This window comes from Cavia porcellus, unplaced genomic scaffold (assembly GCF_034190915.1).
Source record: "Cavia porcellus strain 051 isolate PalLab524CR breed Dunkin Hartley unplaced genomic scaffold, mCavPor4.1 scaffold_1, whole genome shotgun sequence".
Taxonomy (NCBI): Eukaryota; Metazoa; Chordata; class Mammalia; order Rodentia; family Caviidae; genus Cavia; species Cavia porcellus.
Genome location: NW_026947484.1, coordinates 110,534,432 through 110,554,094, shown reverse-complemented (window position 1 = coordinate 110,554,094; position 19,663 = coordinate 110,534,432). Strand labels below are relative to the sequence as shown.

General features: G+C 37.5%; 2 protein-coding genes across 3 annotated transcripts; both read right to left on the bottom strand.

The window, feature by feature from the left end:
* Nucleotides 1-6,687: 6,687 nt before the first annotated feature.
* LOC100726247 (small proline-rich protein 2E-like) lies at nucleotides 6,688-7,957 on the bottom strand. Of its 2 annotated transcripts, none has more exons than XM_013142812.2 (2): nucleotides 7,824-7,957; nucleotides 6,688-7,197 (listed from the first exon to the last, which is right to left on the bottom strand). In XM_013142812.2, the coding sequence occupies exon 2, from the start codon at nucleotides 7,176-7,178 to the stop codon at nucleotides 6,966-6,968; it is 213 nt and encodes a 70-aa protein (XP_012998266.1). In that variant the 5' UTR covers nucleotides 7,179-7,197; nucleotides 7,824-7,957; the 3' UTR covers nucleotides 6,688-6,965. The 2 variants fall into 2 exon arrangements, with proteins under 2 accessions (XP_012998266.1, XP_063089893.1); XM_063233823.1 differs by having other exon boundaries at nucleotides 7,815-7,846.
* Nucleotides 7,958-12,171: 4,214 nt separating this feature from the next.
* On the bottom strand, nucleotides 12,172-13,415 carry LOC101787226 (small proline-rich protein 2E-like). The gene is made up of 2 exons (XM_005007806.3): nucleotides 13,351-13,415; nucleotides 12,172-12,724 (listed from the first exon to the last, which is right to left on the bottom strand). Exon 2 carries the CDS (start codon nucleotides 12,703-12,705, stop codon nucleotides 12,493-12,495), a length of 213 nt encoding a protein of 70 aa, XP_005007863.1. The 5' UTR covers nucleotides 12,706-12,724; nucleotides 13,351-13,415; the 3' UTR covers nucleotides 12,172-12,492.
* Nucleotides 13,416-19,663: the final 6,248 nt, after the last annotated feature.

The following is a 19,663-nucleotide window of genomic DNA, read 5'->3' as shown; positions in this document are numbered from 1 at the left end:
ATGGAAAGCTACTCAGCTATAAAGGAAGATAATCTCAAGGCTCTTGTAGATAAATGGATACAGCTTGAGAGCATGCTCATGGATGAAATGGTTCAGAGTCATATGAGTGAATATAATGTTGTCTCCCTAGCATAAAAAACTAAAGCAGTTAGTGAGATCCAAAATGCACAACACATGTTGTGAAAGTGAAAGTGGAAAAGTGTCTAAAAAGGAAGACAGTGGCCATTATTAACCTATTATCATGGTTTGAAACCCATATTGTTTTCATTGTTGTTTTTAGTTTGGTTTTATTCTTTTTTTTTTAGTTTGGTTTTACTCTGTTTTAGGTTGTCTAATTTTATTATATTTGATGGCATGGACAACTATGTCAAAGATAACAAAATATACTATGGTAGCCATTATTGATTTCCTATTATCTTGTTTTAAAGCCCTGTATTGTTTTCATTATTTTATTTTACTCTAGTTTGTTTTGATTGTATTATGTCTGACGGTATAGACAACTGCTTTGAAGATAACAAGAGGCATTATGGCAGCCACTGTTGTCTTACTATTATCTTGTTTTGAAGTCCTCCAATGCTTCCATTGTTTCATTTTTACTGGTTTTATTCTGTATTATTTGGTTTGATTTTATTGAGCATGAGGTATGGGAAATTATTTTGAAGATAACAAGAGGCATGGTAGCCATTACAGATTTCCTTTTATTTTGTTTTGAAATCATATACCGTGTTCATTGTTTTGTTTCAGTTTATTTGGTTGTATTCTCTTCAAAATAAACACATTTAACTAAAAAAAAAAATCATACACTAAAGGTCCAAGAATGAAAAACAATACTCCATGCAACATGAACCCAGAAAAAAGCAGGGGTAGCTATTCTGTTTTCAGAAAATTTCAAACCAAAAATGACTAAAAGAGTTAAAGAAGATCACAATATAAATTTAGTGGAAAAATTCAAGAGTGAGAGATTACAGTCCTAAACATATGTGCACCAAGTTTGAGAGCACCAAAAGGTATAGGACAAATATTAACAGACATGAAAAATACATAAGCAATAACACAATTGTAATGGAGGGATGTTAATAACTCATTATCACAAAGCAGCAGGACAAAAGGACAAAAAATGAGCAAAGAAATAGCAGAACTGGACCAAACCTATGTATGAATGCACTTACTAAATGCTTACAGAGTGTTTCACCAAACATCAGAATACACATTCTTCTCAGCCTCACATGGAATATTCTCTAAAATAGAATATATGCTAGAACATATACAATGCTTAAGCAAATACAAAACTATTGAAATTATCCCATGCATATTATCTGAACTTAGTGCAAAAAAAATAGAAAAGCAATGACTAAAGAAATCTAAAAAGCTCGACAAACATATAGACATTAAACAATACTCTCCTGAGCAACCAATGGCTCACACATGAAATTAAAGAAGGAATTTATTTTTAAATTTTTTTATTTTAAAGAGATTAAGGCAAAAGAGGGCATAAAAAAAAACAGATCAGATCAGAACAATGCAAGTAACACAGCATTTTACAAAACAACCCATAATTAACACTAACTACCATAATGTCTTTCTTTGAAACAGCTGAGCATAGCTTCATATACGATAGTACCAAGCATATCAAAACAATATACAACCATTCAAGAGAATGAAAGTATTACAGGGCTTTCAGAAGCAAATAGCAGAGAATGGACAATGGCTACTATATCATCTCATTTTCCATGGAAAATTTGTTTATATTATCACACATAATAATATCCAATAAGATATAACAGGATAGAACCAAAGGCAACAGAACAACAAAAGCATAGTAGGACCTCAGAGTAAAGTGATACTAAATCAGACCTGGCTCTTCTAATGTCTTTAAAGAAGGAATTTAGCACTAATTAAAAATCAAATGGAAATTCAAATACCACTTATGGAATCCTGTGAGATGCAAAGAAAGCAATCCAAAGAGGGAAATTTATAGAATATATTCCCACATTAGGAAAAATGAAGTTGTATAAATAAACAACTAATGTTACACACGAAGCTTTGGGAAAAAGAAGAAGTCAAGCCCAAAACCCACACAAGACAGAAAATTATAAGGATCCGAGCAGAAATTAACAATGTGAAATGAGGAGGACCAGCAGCTACTGAAGACCAGGGCATGGTGGACGTGGGTGGCTGCACAGGAAGGCAATTTGCCCACCCTCTTGATAAGAGACCCTGGTGCTGGTCAGGAGTACAACCTGCGGCTACTGGAGATCTGACCCTGGTGGCACTAGGGAGTAGGGAGCTGCACAAGAAGACAAAGTGCCCTCCCTCTTAGCTAGTGCCCTGGCACTGGCCTGAAGAAGTCCATTAGCTGTTCACGTGAGCCTACAGGCAGGTAGACTGAGAATCAAACATCTGCCCCCTCCCACATCAGCAACTGGGGACAGAGGTCAGAGCATCTCTTGGGAGGATAACCATAGGCAATATTGCAAATATGGAGGTTTTCCTACTTTTCTGTTTGAAGGCCGAGGATATTTTCACTGTTATGTTATAATGATTGTTTTGCTCTATTTAATATTCTCCTTGGATTGGTTTTATATGTTCTGTTATTGGTTTAATTTTGCTATATCTAGTTGAATGGAGAACTATTGTGAAGATAAGAAGATATACTATACTACCTATTACTACTATCCCAGTATCCTGCTGTGAAGTTCTGTACAAATGTCACTGCCTTGTCTTGATTGGCTTTGCTCTGTCTTGTTCTGTTGTACTTTCACGACATTCTAAATAAAGTTTTTAAAAAATGTGAAACTAAGAAAATAATACAAAGAATTAATGAATTGAAAAGTTTTTTCTTTGAAACAAAAGCCAAAATTTATAAACCCCATTCAACCTTATCAAGAAAAGATAATTTAAAAACTCAAATTCATAAAATAAGGAACGAAAAGGGTGAAATCACTACCGATTCTGTGGAAATTCAAAGGATTACCAATACTAATTTTGAAAATCTTTACTTACATCAAATAAAAAGCATAGAAGAAACAGATGGATTCTTGGAAACATGAATTACCAATGCTGAAAGAATATATAAAAGTTTAGAGTAACTCAATGTCAATTAATGAAATTGAAGAAAAATTAAACAGTTACTAACTTGTTAAAGCCTGGGACCTCATGGATTCACAGCTGAATTCTATAAGAAATTTAGAGAAGATTTAACATTTGGACTTCTCAAAATCTTTAAAGAAACTGAAAGAGAAACAATGCTTCCTAATGCATTTCTGGAGGCAAGTAATACTATAATTCCAAAACCAGAGAAAGATCCAACCAAATAAGAGAAAAACATGCCAATATCTCTAATGCACAGAGATTCAAAAATCCTTAATAAAATACTAGCAAATAGAAATCAGAAAATCATAAGATTACAGAACATGACCAAGTGGGATTCATCCCAGAAACGCAAGGATGGTTCAGCACAAACAAATTGATAAATGTACTGTACCATAGCAACAGAGTCAAAGCCAAAAATTATATAATCATCTGATCAAGAGGATTCCATTGTGTATATATATCACATACTATCTGGTCTCGAACTGATGGACACATACTTGGAGAATGTTTTGAAAGCAAAAGAAAATTCTTTAAAGGTTATAATAAATTATAAAAAGGTTTTGTAACTATAACAGTAATGTTTAACATTATACCCAATGTTATGAGTAATGCCCAGATTTACATCATGTGAATGAAAATGTCAACTTAAATATTTGTCATGGTATTCATTTTTAAATAATTTTCTTTCATGGTATTAAGGATGCTGCCTTAATGTGTTTCATCATTTTTCTGACTCGGTAAATTTGTGAAAAAATGATGGAGAGTGAGTCTTAAGTTTGAGAATAAAATTAGAGGGCATTAAGGCAAGGGATTGTATGACAGCCAACTATCTTAGAAATGCTGCCAAATTCTGTTACCTAACATTAATTTCACTGATATATCACTACAGAATGTTGATAGTTAGGCATTGTTGTGTCTGTAGCAGTAAAATTTAAAAGAAGTAAGAATTAGACAAAAATAATAAAAAAACTTGTTCTTTTTTGCCATTCTCCATATAGTAAAGATTCATAGTAAAACTATTCACAAATTAGGACATAGAAAGAGAAGAATTGATAGAAACATTATTACTCCCATAGAGATTAGAAAACTTAGTTATTTCAATACGTACAGTAACCATAAATAGATTGGTAAGTATAGATTGGTAGATATATCTATAGATAGATAGGTAGATAGATAGAGAAATAGAGAGAGAGATAGATTGATCTATAGATAGATAGATAGATAGATAGATAGATAGATAGATAGATAGACAGACAGGCCTCATGATTGTGTGTGTGTGTGTGTATGTGTGTGTGTGTGTGTGTGAGAGAGAGAGAGAGAGAGAGAGGTGTAAGCTGTGAGTACGCTGTATTCCTGTCTCAGATCTTCCATGTAAAGCTCAAGAAACACCAGTGCAATACTACCCTTTATCTCCAGTAACTCCTAATCTAGCTAATCTGTGAATAACTCAATGTTTGAAATCGCCACGTGAAACTGTGACATCAGTGTGACTGCTAGGACATTGATGCCTTCCATGCAATGATGCAGTCCATTGAATAGATATATCCAATCGAGTATGAAGGTGTTCCCCAAACTGTGTTATGTCACATTTTTAACTCTTTCTAGATGAATCACCCTGATTTTTTAATAGTAGAAATCACATACGTCTGTAAAGGTTTGTCTTTCAGCCAAGGAAATGTGAGAGGCATTGAGGAATGTATTTAAGTAAAATCTCTTTACACTGTGCATTACTCACTTAATTCATCAAAAACTTTAAAATGAAGTTCACCAAAAACTTAGTTCATGTTAAAGAAAAGAAGGCATTAGAATAGTCAGAGCTCATTTAGTATCATCTTACTCTGAAGTCCTACTATGCTTTTGAATTTCTATTTATCTATTTTTAAATTTTTTAAAAAAATGTTATGTTATTTGTGGGGCTACAGATTGAACCCATTGTTCTTGCACTGACATTATCTATGACTATTTTTAAAAGTTTCTGTTTTGAGACCAGCTCTAACCAGCTCGCTAAATTTCCCTGGCTGGGCTTCAGCATACAGTCCTTGCCCTCAGCCTTCCAGAGGGCTGGGGGTCCAAGCACATGCCAGAATGCACCACCAGGAAAAAGATCTGTAACCTCTACTGGTCTTGGCACTCGGCTGTTCTCTTTATTAACTTTTATTGTTCTCTTTATCTGACCTCAATTTTCTGGGTCATGGTACAGTAAAAGAGCTTTTGGAAACTGGTGGAACGCCCTGCCTGACATTATAGTGGTTCTTGCAAATATATGTAGATAGTGCAAAAGAAATGGGAGAGAAAGTTCCACAAAACCAAACTTTCTGCAGGCTTTCAGTGTTCCTGCATTGTGCATTCTGTGGCTTCAGTGTTCAACCTTCTAGTCATTAGCTCCTGAAATGAAGGCTATGGATGCCTTTTCTTATGTTTCCAAGTGACCAGAATGGATCCATGAAGAGAATAAGGAGATCTTCTTCTCCACATTTTGAAATTTAATACATCAGCTACAGGTAAACAACAAAGGGTTGTGCATTACATTGCAAGCCCCTTGAAGGACAGGCCTGAGTCCTGGTGATTCTCTTCATATCACTTGAGTCCTTTCCCTTAGGAAGGCTTGAGAGACCTCATAGGGCACTGTTTAAAGGGAAGAAGGCTTAAATGAGGTTCTCATAGGATTGACTAGAATGTCATAAACTCAGTGTGCTTTTCTGAAGATTTCTTTGGCTACTATCCAACCTCTATTTGTCATAAGGAAAGATGGAATTATTTTTGGCAATTGTAAGAAAAGATCTTGCTAATATACTGCAAATTGATGATAAAAGGTTAATGCACTCTCTTAGTGATAGTATTTTGAGATCACAAAATTTCCTGGTGATCTAAGAGATGAAGGCTTAGCTCCTTAAAATGATTTTAGCTCAGAGTGCACAGATGATTCTCCTCTGAATAATGGCAATAGAAGCTTTTCTCCAGATTTGCAGAGACATGGGAAGAAATCTTAACAGCTGGAGAAGCATACCAAATGCTTTTTGTGTGCTTAATTAGCATCCTACTCCAATTCTACCAGTAAAAACTTTTGAATTGAAAGTTTCTTGATAAAGAATGTAATTCTTGTTAAGACTACAATTTGTTTCAAATCCAACACTACTTATGTAGAGACACTTTCTTCATGGGTCAATTATGGGCATGATGGCCATGACAATAATGATAGGAATAATCAGGTTATACTATTGCTAGTAAGCATATACTTAATGAGCATTAATGGATGTCAGGCATTGTGCCAAGCAAGTATGTGTGTTACCTCAATTTTATGCAAAAGAAAAGCTTATAGTGTGATTGATAGTTCCCATGCATTGTGATAGAGTGATTGAAACTCTGAGGAGTTAAATGTATTCCTGAGAACAGTGAGACATTAATCAAGGAAAATACTTTGACTTTGAAATGATGAGATTAACTTTACATGTCCCAAGATTCAGACAACACAATTTTGGGAGCCAGACCTCATGATTAAACAGAGATCCAAATAAAGCAAAATGATACGGTATTGCTAATATAGCTGACTTTAGTAGGAAGAAAATATGTCTGCTCTCACAAATAATACTGTACTTTAATCAGGATGTGAAAGTTTAGTTTTAATCTCCCAGGAGATAGAAATCCCTGCCCAGGTAACAGAGAGGCTCAGGAGACATCATGGGATGGGACCAAGGGAGAGATGAGAGTTCCTCTGGATGGGAGAGAGAAATCCTTGGAGGCAGATTACAGCTGAAAGGATGAAGAAGGCTCTTCTGTGCTCATGAAACACTTTGAAGAGAAGAAGGTGCTGCCATAGAAGGAGGTGAGCCAGATTTCCTTCCTTTTTCATGACCTGAGGACTGCTGATGTTGTTACTTGTTCTTGGGTGGGTACTTCTGCTGGCAGGGTGGGGCAGGATGCACAGGAGGGCATTGCTGTTGTGGAGGTGGGCATGGCTCAGGACACTTTGGAGGTGGGCACGGCTCCGGGCATTTTGGAGGTGGGCATGGCTCAGGGCACTTTGGAGTTATGACCACAGGAGGTGGCTGGCAGGGCTGCTTGCACTGCTGCTGTTGATAAGACATGTTTCTGGAGTCTCAGAATCTGAAAGGAATTATACAGCAATGTTCAGAAGAAGGAATTCATGTACTGAAAAGAAGAACTTACACAATACCAAGGCACATTTCTACTCATGCTTACAGTATTCCCTTCTTAAGACTTTTTGGATTTTCTCTTGCACTTTATGAACCTGCTTCCTCAGTCTTGGGGAAAACATTTTCTCACAAAATGCAGTCACAAGTTCAAAAGTCCTGAGCATCTCACTCAATCCCTGTCATGATTATCCCCTGAGAACTTCACTGGGCACATTAGAGAAAAGAGCAATAGCTACACAGAAAGAATTGAAGGATCTCACAGCAGATTAAGTCATACCCCTTTTAAAGGAACCCCAAATTGTATGGCAAAGAGAAAACTACTTCATTCAGTCTTTTAAATCAAGTCCAGGCTTCCCCATTACATGAGAGTTCCATGTAGATATCGAGTTGTCCACCCAACAAAAGGAAATGAAGCTCATAATATTGTATCATTTTACCTAAACTTAAGTTTCCATCACTGAAGTAACATCCATCATATAATCATAAAGTATGCACACCCGCCTTGCTGTCTCAGATTATATTCAACAAATAACTGAGGACAGCAAGAAACAGACCCCCTCCACATACCAGACTCACCGGTTTCTGGAGAGCAGTTTGGGACTCTACTGCCAGAAGGATAGCAGCTGTGTGCTGGAGGACCTCTTTATAGGGCTTTCTTCCCCACCCAAGGGGAAGTGGAAGTTCCAAGCCTTGGGCTGGCCCAGACATTTCCTAAGCTAAATGCAAATCCATCCATAACTGGCTTGACAGGTACTTTGCAAAGTAATAAAAACCTGCTCCAGAATCCCATCACTGCATTAACTGCTTGTGAATCAGAGTCCACCGGAGCAGTCTGTTTCATTTACCTGATGGTTGTGTGGGAATTTGAAGGTTTTTCCAACAGGTTCTCAAAGGATCTCTATCTTTCTTGGGACGATAATCCCCTCCTACTTTTTGACATCTTTGAATCTCAAGACTGTTTGATGTCTTTATTGTGCTTAAATTGATGGCTACATTTTGGTACTTAAGTCCATTTTCATAGTCTCTCTTCACAGTATGTAGGTCTGCTAGAGAAAAGGAGAGATCTAAAATGACACTGTGAGCTGGTTCTAGTTCCATCTCTAACAAACCACATGTGACAGGGCAGGGCAGGTCTGCCCTGTGAGTTTGAGTCTTTTTGTATGAACAGAGGAAACAAACACTTGCCACTCACAGAGGGTAATAAGTTCATTGAACCAATTCTTGCAGCTACATATATATTAAATTTGCACCTGCACCACTTTCATTTATGGAAATCACCCCAGATTTCACATTTTTCTGTTTGTCTTAGCATCTGTTCTCTCTCTGTCTTCATGTAAGGCACTTTTCCCCAAGGAAAGATTTTGATGTTAGAGTGGATCAGGACTGCTCAGTGCCATTTCCCTTTCTTCCTGCCTGGAGGTGTATATGAGCCCTTTTAGGTTTGTGTGTGTTTGTTTGCTTGTTTGCCTTTATATGAGTGTTCTCCATCCCCATCTTAAGGAAACAAGGGAAAGTGAACAAAAATCACAATTATTTATTCTCAACTTAATTTTTGAAGGGAATCCATGTGGTCCTCTCTGATGTTCCCTGTAGTACAAAGCAAGATGGCGAAACTCAGATCATCTCCTGTGAACAAGTAAGGGCAGACCTGAGACATAGAGAGGATCAGACCATCAAATGTCTGAAACCAGATGTAGAAGAATGAAGATACCCTGATGATCTATTTTGGATTACTCACATTGTCTTTCCAAAGAGATTTAAATATATAAAGATAGTTTTTGTAAGCACTCTTTGTCTACGCTGTCAGCTCCTAGCCTTCACCAAATCCTGCTGTCCTCCATCTCCCCACTTTTCTGCCTTGTCTGTCCATCTCAGGACATCTTATTCAATCAAGACTTATGTTATCAATGCGTTCAAGAACTTTTCTTTTACAAGTCTTCATTCACTCAAGAGAATGGTGAAAAATTGAGAGTGAAATATTTCAGCGATGTTGTCTTGTTTAGATAATGTAGACAGACTCTACAAATGTGGTATTCTAATTGAAGAAGGAACATTCAAATTCTCTATGGCAGTCAGCATCTGTGCTCCAGGAACTACAAGAACATTGAGTCAGCCCTCTGTCACACCTGCTCAGTTAAGCAGGAGACACTCCCAGAACCATCATTGCTCCTGCCAGTAAGGAAGGACTTTTGGTGGGATCAACTCTTGCCATGACCCTACAGGGACAGATAGCCCTACCACTGCAGCATGGCGAGGTAAGCTTTGTACTCATTATGTCGTCAGTACTGGGTTCTTATAGAATATTATCCATGCCAGTGAGTAACGGGCAGTGTAAAGGGACTTTAATTGAATTCATTCCTTAGTGCTTCTCACATTTCTGTGGCTGAAAGAAAAACCTTTACATACGTACGTGATTTCTACTATTTAAAAATTCAGGGTGATCCATCTAGAAAGAGTTAAAAATGTGACATAACACAGTTTTGGCAACGCCTTCACACTCTGTTGGATATACCTATTCAAATGGACTGCATGATTGCATGGAAGGCATCAAAGTCCTAGTAGTCACAGACATGCCACAGTTTCACGTGGTGAATTCAAACAGTTACTCACAGATTGGATGCATGAGGAGTTTCTGGAGATAAAAGGTAATATTCCACTGATGTTTCTCTAACTTTACCTGAAAGATCAGAGGCAGGTACACAGCATACATGCAGCTTACACCTACACACACAACTACACACACCACACACACACACACAAACACACACACACTCATGAACCCTGTGTGTCTATCTGTCTGTCTATCTATCTATCTATCTATCTATCTATCTATCTATCTATCTTTCTATCTATCTTTCTATCTACCTATTTCACTATCTATCTACTTCTCTATCTACCGACCTATCTACGTATGTATCTATAGGTATATCTACCTATCTGTGCTTACCAATCTATTTATGGTTACTGTACATATTGAATGAACTAAGTTTTATAATCTTCAAGAGAGCAATAAAATTTCTGTCAATTCTGCTGTATATCTATGTCCTAATTTGGAATAATTTTACTATGAATCATTACTATATGGAGAATGGCAAGAAAGATCAAGGTTTATTATTATTTTTGTGTAATTCTTACTTCTTTAAATTTTACTTCTACAGACACAACAATCCTTAACTATCAACATTCTGTAGTGATATATGGGTGAAATTAATATAAGGTAACAGAATTTTGGCAGCAGTTCTGAGATAGTTGGCAGTCATACAGTCCCTTGTCTTAATGCCCTCTGCTTTTATTCTCAAACTTCAGACTCACTCTCCATCATCTTTTCACAAACTTACTGAGGCAGAAAAATGATGAAACACATTAAGGCAGCATCCTTAATATCATGAAAGAAAATTATTTAGAAATGAATACCATGACAAATATTTAAGTTGATATTTTGATTCACATCATGTACATCTGGGCATGACTCATAACATTGGGCATAATGTTAAATTTTGATGGGGGAGGGGGCAGATGTTTGATTCTCAGTCTACCTGCCTGTAGGCTCAGAGGAACAGCTGAAGGACTTCTTCGGGCCAGTACCAGGGCCACTAGCTAAGAGGGAGGGCAATTTGTCTTCTTGTGCAGGTCGCTGCTCCCTAGTCCCACCAGGGTCAGATCTCCAGTAGCCGCAGGTTGTACTCCCGGCCAGCACCAGGGTCTCTTATCAAGAGGGTGGGCAAATTGCCTTCTTGTGCAGCCACCCACGTCCACCATGCCCTGATCTTCAGTAGCTGCTGGTTCTCCTCATTTCACATTGTTAATTTCTGCTCGGATCCTTATAATTTTCTCCCTTGTGTGGGTTTTGGGCTTGACTTCTTCTTTTTCCCAAAGCTTCATGTGTAACATTAGTTGTTTATTTATACAACTTCAGTTTTTCCTAATGTGGGAATACATTGCTATAAATTTCCCTCTTTGGATTGCTTTCTTTGCATCCCACAGGATTCCATATGTGGTATTTGAATTTTCATTTGATTTTTAATTAGTGCTCAATTCCTTCTTTAAAGACATTAGAAGAGCCAGATCTGACTTAGTATCACTTTACTCTGTGGTCCTACTATGCTTTTGTTGTTCTGTTGCCTTTGGTTCTATCCTGTTATCCCTTATTGGATATTATTACATGTGATAATATAAACAAATTTTCCATGGTTAATGAGATGATATAGTAGCCATTATTCATTCTCTGCTATTTGCTTCTGAAAGCCATGTAATGCTTTCATTCTCTGGAATGGTGTTATACTTTTTTGTTATTCTTGATACTATTGAATATGAAGTTATGCTCAACTATTTCCAAGACAGAGACACTATGGTTCTTATTGTTAATTATGAGTTGTTTTGTGGTAAAATGGTGTGTTTCTTGCATTGTTCTGATCTGATCTGACTTGATTTGTCCTCTTTTGTCTTAATCTCTTTAAAATAAAACAATTAAAAATAGATAAATAAATTAAAATAAATATAATTTGTTTTTCCTCCAACACTACTTAAACAGACATTTTCTTGGTCAAACAATTATGTGCATGGTGGCCATGATGATAATGATAGGAATAATCATGTTCTACTATTGCTGGTAGGCATATTCTTAATGAGTATTAATAGGTGTGAGGCATTATGCCAAGAAAATATGTGTGTTACCTCAATTTAATGCAAAAGAAAAGCTTGTAGTGTGAATGTCAGTTCCCATGCATTGTGATAAAGTGATTGAAACTAGAAGAGTTAAATGTGTTCCTGAGAAAGTGAGACATTAGTCAAGGAAAATAACTTGACTTTGAAGTTTACTTTGCATGCCCCAAGATTCAGACAACTCAATTTTGAGAGCCATACCTCATGATTAAATAGAGATCCAAATAAACCAAAATGATACGGTATTGCTAATACAGGTGACTTTAGAAAAAGAAAATATTTCTCCTCTCACAAAAAATACTGTATTTTATTCACGATGTAAAGGTTATTTTTCATTTCTCTGGCAATAGCAATCCTTGCGCAGGTGCCAGACATGCTCAGAAGACATCATGGCATGGGACCAAGGGAGAGATGAGAGTTCCTCTGGCTGGGAGAGAGGAATCGTTGGAGACAGATTACAGGTGAAAGGATGAAGAAGGCTGTTCGGTGTTCCTGAAACACTTTGAGGAGAAGAAGGTGCTGTCATAGAAGGAGATGAGCCAGATTTCCTTCCCTTTTCATGAACTGAGGACTCCTGATGGTGTTACTTGTTCTTGGGTGGGTACTTCTGCTGGCAGGATGGGGCAGGATGCACAGGAGGGCATTGCTGTTGTGGAGGTGGGCATGGCTCAGGGCACTTTGGAGGTGGGCACGGCTCCGGGCATTTTGGAGGTGGGCATGGTTCAGGGCACTTTGGAGTTATGACCACAGGAGGCGGCTGGCAGGGCTGCTTGCACTGCTGCTGTTGATAAGACATGTTTCTGGAGTCTCAGAATCTGAAAGGAATTATATGGCAATGTTCAGAAGAAGGAATTCATGTACTGAAAAGAAGAAAAACTCGCAATACCAAGGCACATTGCTACTCATGCTTACAATATTCCCTTCTTAAGACTTTTTGGATTCTCTCTTGCACTTTATCAACCTGCTTCCTCAGTCTTGGGGAAAACATTTTCTCACAAAAGGCAGTCACAAGTTCAAAAGTCCTGAGCATCTCACTCAATCTCTGTCAGGTTTATCCCCTGAGAACGTCACTGGGCACATTAGAGAACAGAGCAATAGTTACACAGAAAGAATTGAAGGATCTCACAGCAGATTAAGTCATACCCCTTTGAAAGGAACCACAAATTGTATTGCAAAGGGAAAACTACTTCATTCAGTCTTTTATTTCAAGTCCAGGCTTCTCCATTACAGGAGAGTTCCATGTAGATATCGAGTTGTCCACCCAACAAAAGGAAATGAAGCTCATAATATTGTATCATTTTGCCTAGTCTTAAGTTTCCATCACTGAAGTAACATCCATCTCACAAACATGAAATGTGCATACCACCTTGAAGTCTCAGATTATATTCAACAAACAACTGAGGACAGCAAGAAACAGACCGACTGAAAATACCAGACTCACCAGGTTCTGAGAGCAGTTTGGGACTCTACTGCCAGAATGATAGCAGCTGTGTACTGGAGGACCTCTTTATAAGGCTGTCTTCCCTACCCGAGGGGAAGTGGAAGTTTCAAGCTCTGGGCTGGCCCAGCAATTTCCTAAGCAAAATGCAAATCCATCCATAACTGGCTGGACAGGGACTTTGCAGAATAGGGAAAACCTGCTCCAGGATCCCATCACTACATTAAGTGCTTGTGAATCAGAACCCACCTGGGCAGTCTGTTTCATTTACCTGATGGCTGTGTGGGAATTTGGAGGTTTTTCCAACTGGTTCTCAAAAGGATCTCTATCTTTCTTGGGACGATAATCCCCTCCTACTTTTTGACATCTTTGAATCTCAAAACTGTTTGATGTCTTTGTTGTGCTTAAATTGATGGCTACATTTTGGTACTTTAGTCCATTTTCATATTCTCTCTTCACAGTATGTAGGTCTGCCAGAGAAAAGGAGAGATCTAAAATGACACTGTGAGCTGGTTCTAGTGCCATCTCTAACAAACCACATGTGACAGGGCAGGGCAGGTCTGCCCTGTGAGTTTGAGTCTTTTTCTATGAACAGAGGAAACAAACCCTTGCCACTCACAGAGGGTAATAAGTTCTTTGGACTAACTTTTGCAGCTACCTAGGCCTTAAATGTGCATCTCCACCACAATCATTCATGCAAATCACCCCATGTCTGACATTTATCTGTTTGTCTTAGCAGCTGTCCTCTCTCTCTTCATGTAAGCCAGTTTTCCCCCTGGAAAGATTTTGATGTTGGAGTGGATCAGGATTGCTCAGTGCTATTTCCCTTTCTTCCTGCATGGAGGTGTATATGAGCCCTTATAGGTTTGTGTGTGTTAGTTTGCTTGTTTGCTTTTATATAAGTGTACTCCATCACCATCTTAAGGAAACAAGGAAAATTGATCAAAAATCTCATTTATTTATTCTTAACTTAATTCTCGAAGGGCATCCATGTGTTGCTCTGTGATGTTCCCTTTAGTGCAAAGCAACCTGGAGAAACTCAGATCATCTCCTGTGAACAAGTAAAGGCAGACCTGGGAATTAGAGAGGGCCAGACCATCAAATGTCTGAAACCAGATGTAGAGGTATGAAGATACCATGTTGACCTACTTTGGCTTACTCATATGCTCTTTCCAAAGATATTTAAATATAAAAAGATTGTTTTTGTAAACAATCTCTGTCTACTCTGTTAGCTCCCAGCCTTCACCAAATCATGTTGTCCTCTCTTTCCCCACTTTTCTGTCTTAGCTGTCCATCTTGGCACATCGTGGTCAATCAGGACTTATTATCAACGCATTCAAGAACTTTTCTTTTACAACTCTTCATTCACTCAAGAGAATGATGAAAAATTGAGAGAGAAATATTTCAGTGATACTGTCTTTTCTAAATAATGAGACAGGCTCTACAAATGTGGTATTCTAATTGAAGAAGGAAGATTCAAATTCTCTATGGCAGTGAGCATCTGTGCTCCAGGAACTACAAGAACATTGAGTCAGCCCAGTGTCACACCTGCTCAATTGAGCAGGAGACACTCCCAGAACCATCATTTTTCCTGCCAGTAAGGAAGGACATCTGGTGGGATCAACTCTGGCCATCACCCAGCAAGGAAAGACAGACCTACCACTGGTGAGCATGCAGAGGTAAGTTGTGTATACATGATGTCATCAGTACCACGTTCTTAAAGAATATTTTTCATGCTAGTGAGTAATGGGGAGTGTAGAGGGACATTACTTAAATACATTCTTCAGTGCTTCTCACATTTCTCTGGCTGAAGGACAAACCTTTACAGACATATGTGATTTCTACTATCCAAAAATTCAGGGTGATCCATCTAGAAAGAGTTAAAAATGTTACATAACACACTTTTGATGAAAACTTAATACTCCGTTGAATATACCTATTCAAATGGACTGCATCATTGCATGGAAGGCATCAAATTCCAAGCAGTCATAGTCATGTTACTGTCTTACCTGGTGCATTAAAAAATTCAGTTACTCACTGATTACCTCATTGCGGAGTTTCTAGAGATAAAAAGTAATATTGCACTTATGTTTCTCTAACTTTTCATGTAAGATCTGGGACAGGAACAGAGCATACTAACAATCATGAACCGTGTGTGTGTGTGTGTGTGTGTGTGTGTGTGTGTGTGTGTCTATCAATCAATCTATCTGTCTATCTACCTATCTATCTATCTATCTATCTATCTACCTATCTATCTGTCTATCTCTCTATCATCTGTATGTATATCTACCTATATATACTTACCAATCTATTTATGGTGACTGTACCTATTGAATGAACTAAGTTTTATAATTTCTACGAGAGCAATAAAATTTCTTTCAGTTCTGCTGTATCTATGTCCTAATTTTGAATAATTTTACTATTAATCATTAATAGAGAATGGCAAGAAAGATCAAGGTTTACTATTATTTTTGTGTAATTCTTATTTCTTTAAATTTTACTTCTACAGACACAACAATCCCTAACTATCAACATTCTGTAGTGATATATGAGTGAAATTAATATAAGGTAACAGACTTTTGGCAGCATTTGTGAGATAATTGGCAGTCATATAGTCTCTTGCTTACTGTGCTCTGCTTTTATTCTCAAACTTAAGACTCACTCTCCATCTTCTTTTCACAAACTTACTGAGTCAGAAAAATGATGAAGGCACACTATCCCCGGAGACTAGCCTATTTGCGACTCTCACAACATCTGGTTACATAGGAAGTGCCGGGCGCATCTGGGGCACCTGCATCCACCTCCCCGTGTGTCTGGAGGACTGTGGATTTCTCAGCAAACAGGCAAGCATCACCAGTTCCAGAGGCCCCCACCCTGCAGTAAGTGCTCATTGTACTCAGCCCCAAGCCCAGACTGTTCAGGACCCTTCAGGTTTCTGGGTGCAGAGACGTGGCTAAGTGGGTCTGAAGTGCCTACATCCACCTCCCCAATCCAGCTGCGCTCTGAGAACTGTGGAGTTTCCAGCAAGCAGGCAGATGCACAGTGTCCCTGGAGCCCAGCTTATTTGGAACTATGGAGTTCTAAACAGGCAGAGGAAAGCCACTGGTTCATAGGCCAAGTGGCCTGGGAGAACTGGGTGCAGAGTCCCAGGAGCTGCGAACATAGAAGATGATTTCCAACATACCCTGAGGAAACTTTCGAATAACACTTGAAACACAGAAATATAGGAAAATGACAAAATGAAAGACAAGTTACAACCTCAAACCTCCAGCCCATCTCAAGAAACCCTAGGAGTGATGTATATAGAAGAAAATATATGCCATACACCTCAAATATTGGACATAATCGCTACTGAAATAAACAAGCAACTCCAGGAAGCTTTAAAGGAATTCAAACTCAAAATAATCTCCCACGTAAAAGAAGAAATGATAAAAGAAATGAAAGAGATTCTGAATATATCTGAAGAAAACACAGTTAAAAAATTGGAGGAACTAAACAAAAAGAATCCCTAGATGAGCAATATAAGAAACAAACAGAATACATAAAGCAGATGCACAGAAATATACAGGAAATAAAAAAACTGTACTCAAAGCTGTAAAAACCGCCTCAATGAAAGTGAAGATAGAATTTCAGACCTTGAAGACAGTATTGCAGCTAGTGAACAGGAAAGGAAAGATCTTTTAAAAATAACAAGGAATCAGGAAATAACAATTCAAGAACTGCAAGATGATGCAAAGGAAAACAACATAAGATTGATTGGGATTAATGAAAAAGAAGGGACAACATAAAAGATATCAAGAGGATATTTAGAGAAGTAACAGCTGAAAATTTCCCAAGTATGAGATCAGAAACCGACATCAGGTTCAGTGAAGCCTATAGAACTCCAAATAGTCATAAGCAAAATAAAACTACACCCAGACATATAATAATTACCATCCCAGAAATCCAACACAAGAATAGATTATTAAAAGCTGTCAGAGAGGAAAGACAGATCACTTATAAAGGAAAACCTATCAGAATCACAGCAGACTTCTCAGCACAAACAATAAAGTTGAGAAGAGCATGGAGTGAAGTATTCCAGATCCTAAAGCAAAATGATTTCCAACACTAGGCTGATGTACCCTGCAAAACTATCATTCAGAATCGATGGTGAAATATGATACTTCCATGACAAAGAACAGCTGAAGAACTTTATGAACACCAAGCCAACCCTGCAAAAAATATTGAGACACAGTTTAGATACACAAAGGAAAAAACCACTAAGCAAAGCAGATAATTAAACAGAACAGAAAGATAAAGATGCAACAGCAGAGAGATAACATGTCAACAATAAACCAGCATATAACAGTTATAACCATTAATATAAATGGTCTCAATGCACCAATCAAAAGAAACAGACTAGCAGAATGGATCAAGAAACAAAATCCAACCATATGTTGTTTACAGGAAACCCATCTTACCCAGAAGGATACTCACAGACTCAAAGTCAAAGGATGGAAAACAATACTTCATGCAACAGGAATCCAAAATAAAAAAGCAGGAGTAGCCATTCTGTTTGCAGACAACATGAACTTTAAACCAACAATGATCATAAAGGACAAAGAAGGTCACTACATACTCGTTAGGGAAAAACTCCAAGAGGAAGAGATAACTATCTTAAATATATACCCTCCAACTCCAGAGCACCCAGTTATATAAAACAACTATTAACAGAAATGAAAACTCAAATTATCAGTAACACAATCATAACAGGAGACCTTAACACACCATTGACCCCAAGGAACGGATCAACCACACAGAAAATTAGCAAAGAAATAACAGAACTGAATTACACCTGTAAACAAATGGACTTGATAGACATATACAGAATGTTCCGCCCAACAACATCAGAATGCACATTCTTCTCAGCAGTACATGGATCATTCTCTAAAATAGACCATAGATTAGCTCACAGAACATATTTAAACAAGTGCAAAAGAGCTGAAATCATCCCTTGCATGTTATTGGATCATAGCGCTTTGAAATTAGAAATTAATGATAAAAGATACTGCAAAAATCCCACAAACACATGGAAACTGAATAACACACTATTGAGTAATCAGTGGGTCACAGAGGAAATTAAAGAAGAAATTAAACAATACCTACAAGAAAATGAAAACACAAATACAACTTACCAGAATCTGTGGGATGCAATGAAAGCTGTCCTCAGAGGAAAATTTATTGCACTGAGTTCTGATATCAGGAAAACAGAATGAATACAAATGAATAACCTGATGCTACACATCAAACATCTGGAAAAAGAGGAGCAAGTCAATCCCAAAGCCAAAAGTAGAGAGGAAATTATAGAAATCAGAGCAGAAATCAATGCAATAGAGACTCAGAAAATAATCCAAAGAATCAACGAATCAAAGAGTTGGTTGCTTGAAAGAATAAATAAAATCGATAAGCCCCTAGCCAAACTTATTTAAAAAGGGAAGAAAAAGCTCAAATTCATGGAATAAGAAATGAAAAAAGTGAAATCCCCAAAGACTCTAGAGAAATACAGAAAATCATCAACACCTGTTTCGAAAACCTCTACTCTCAAAAGTTTGATAACACAGAAGAAATAGATTCTTAGAAACATATGACTTACCAAAGCTAGATCAAGAGGATGTAAAACTGCTGAATAACCCAATCTCTATCAATGAAATTGAACATGTATATAATTCCTTACCTACGAAGAAGAGCCCAGGCCCAGACAGATTCACTGCAGAATTCTACAAGAAATACAAGAGGACCTAATGCTGAAACTCCTCAAACTATTCAATGAAATTGAAAGGGAAGCAATCCTTCCTAAGTCATTCCTGGAAGTAAATATTACTCTAGCACCAAAACCTGAGAAAGACCCAACTAAAAAAGAGAACTATAGACCAATGTCCCTAATGAACACAGATGCAAAAATCCTCAATAAAATATTGGCAAATAGGATGCAGCAAATCATTAAGAAGATTATACACCATAAGCAAGTGGGATTCATCCCAGGAATGCAGGGATGGTTCAACATACGTAAATCAATAGATGTAATCCACCATATCAATAAAGCCAAAAGTAAGAATCACATGATCATTTCTATAGGTGCAGAAAAAGCCTTCAATAAGGTCCAACATCCATTCATGATAAGAACTTTACAGAAAATTGGAATAGATGGTATTTAACTCAATATAATAAAGGCCATTTATGACAAACCAACAGCCAGCATCACACTAAATGGCCAAAAATTGAAAGCCTTTACTTTAAAATCAGGCACAAGACAAGATGTCCTTTATCACTACTCCTA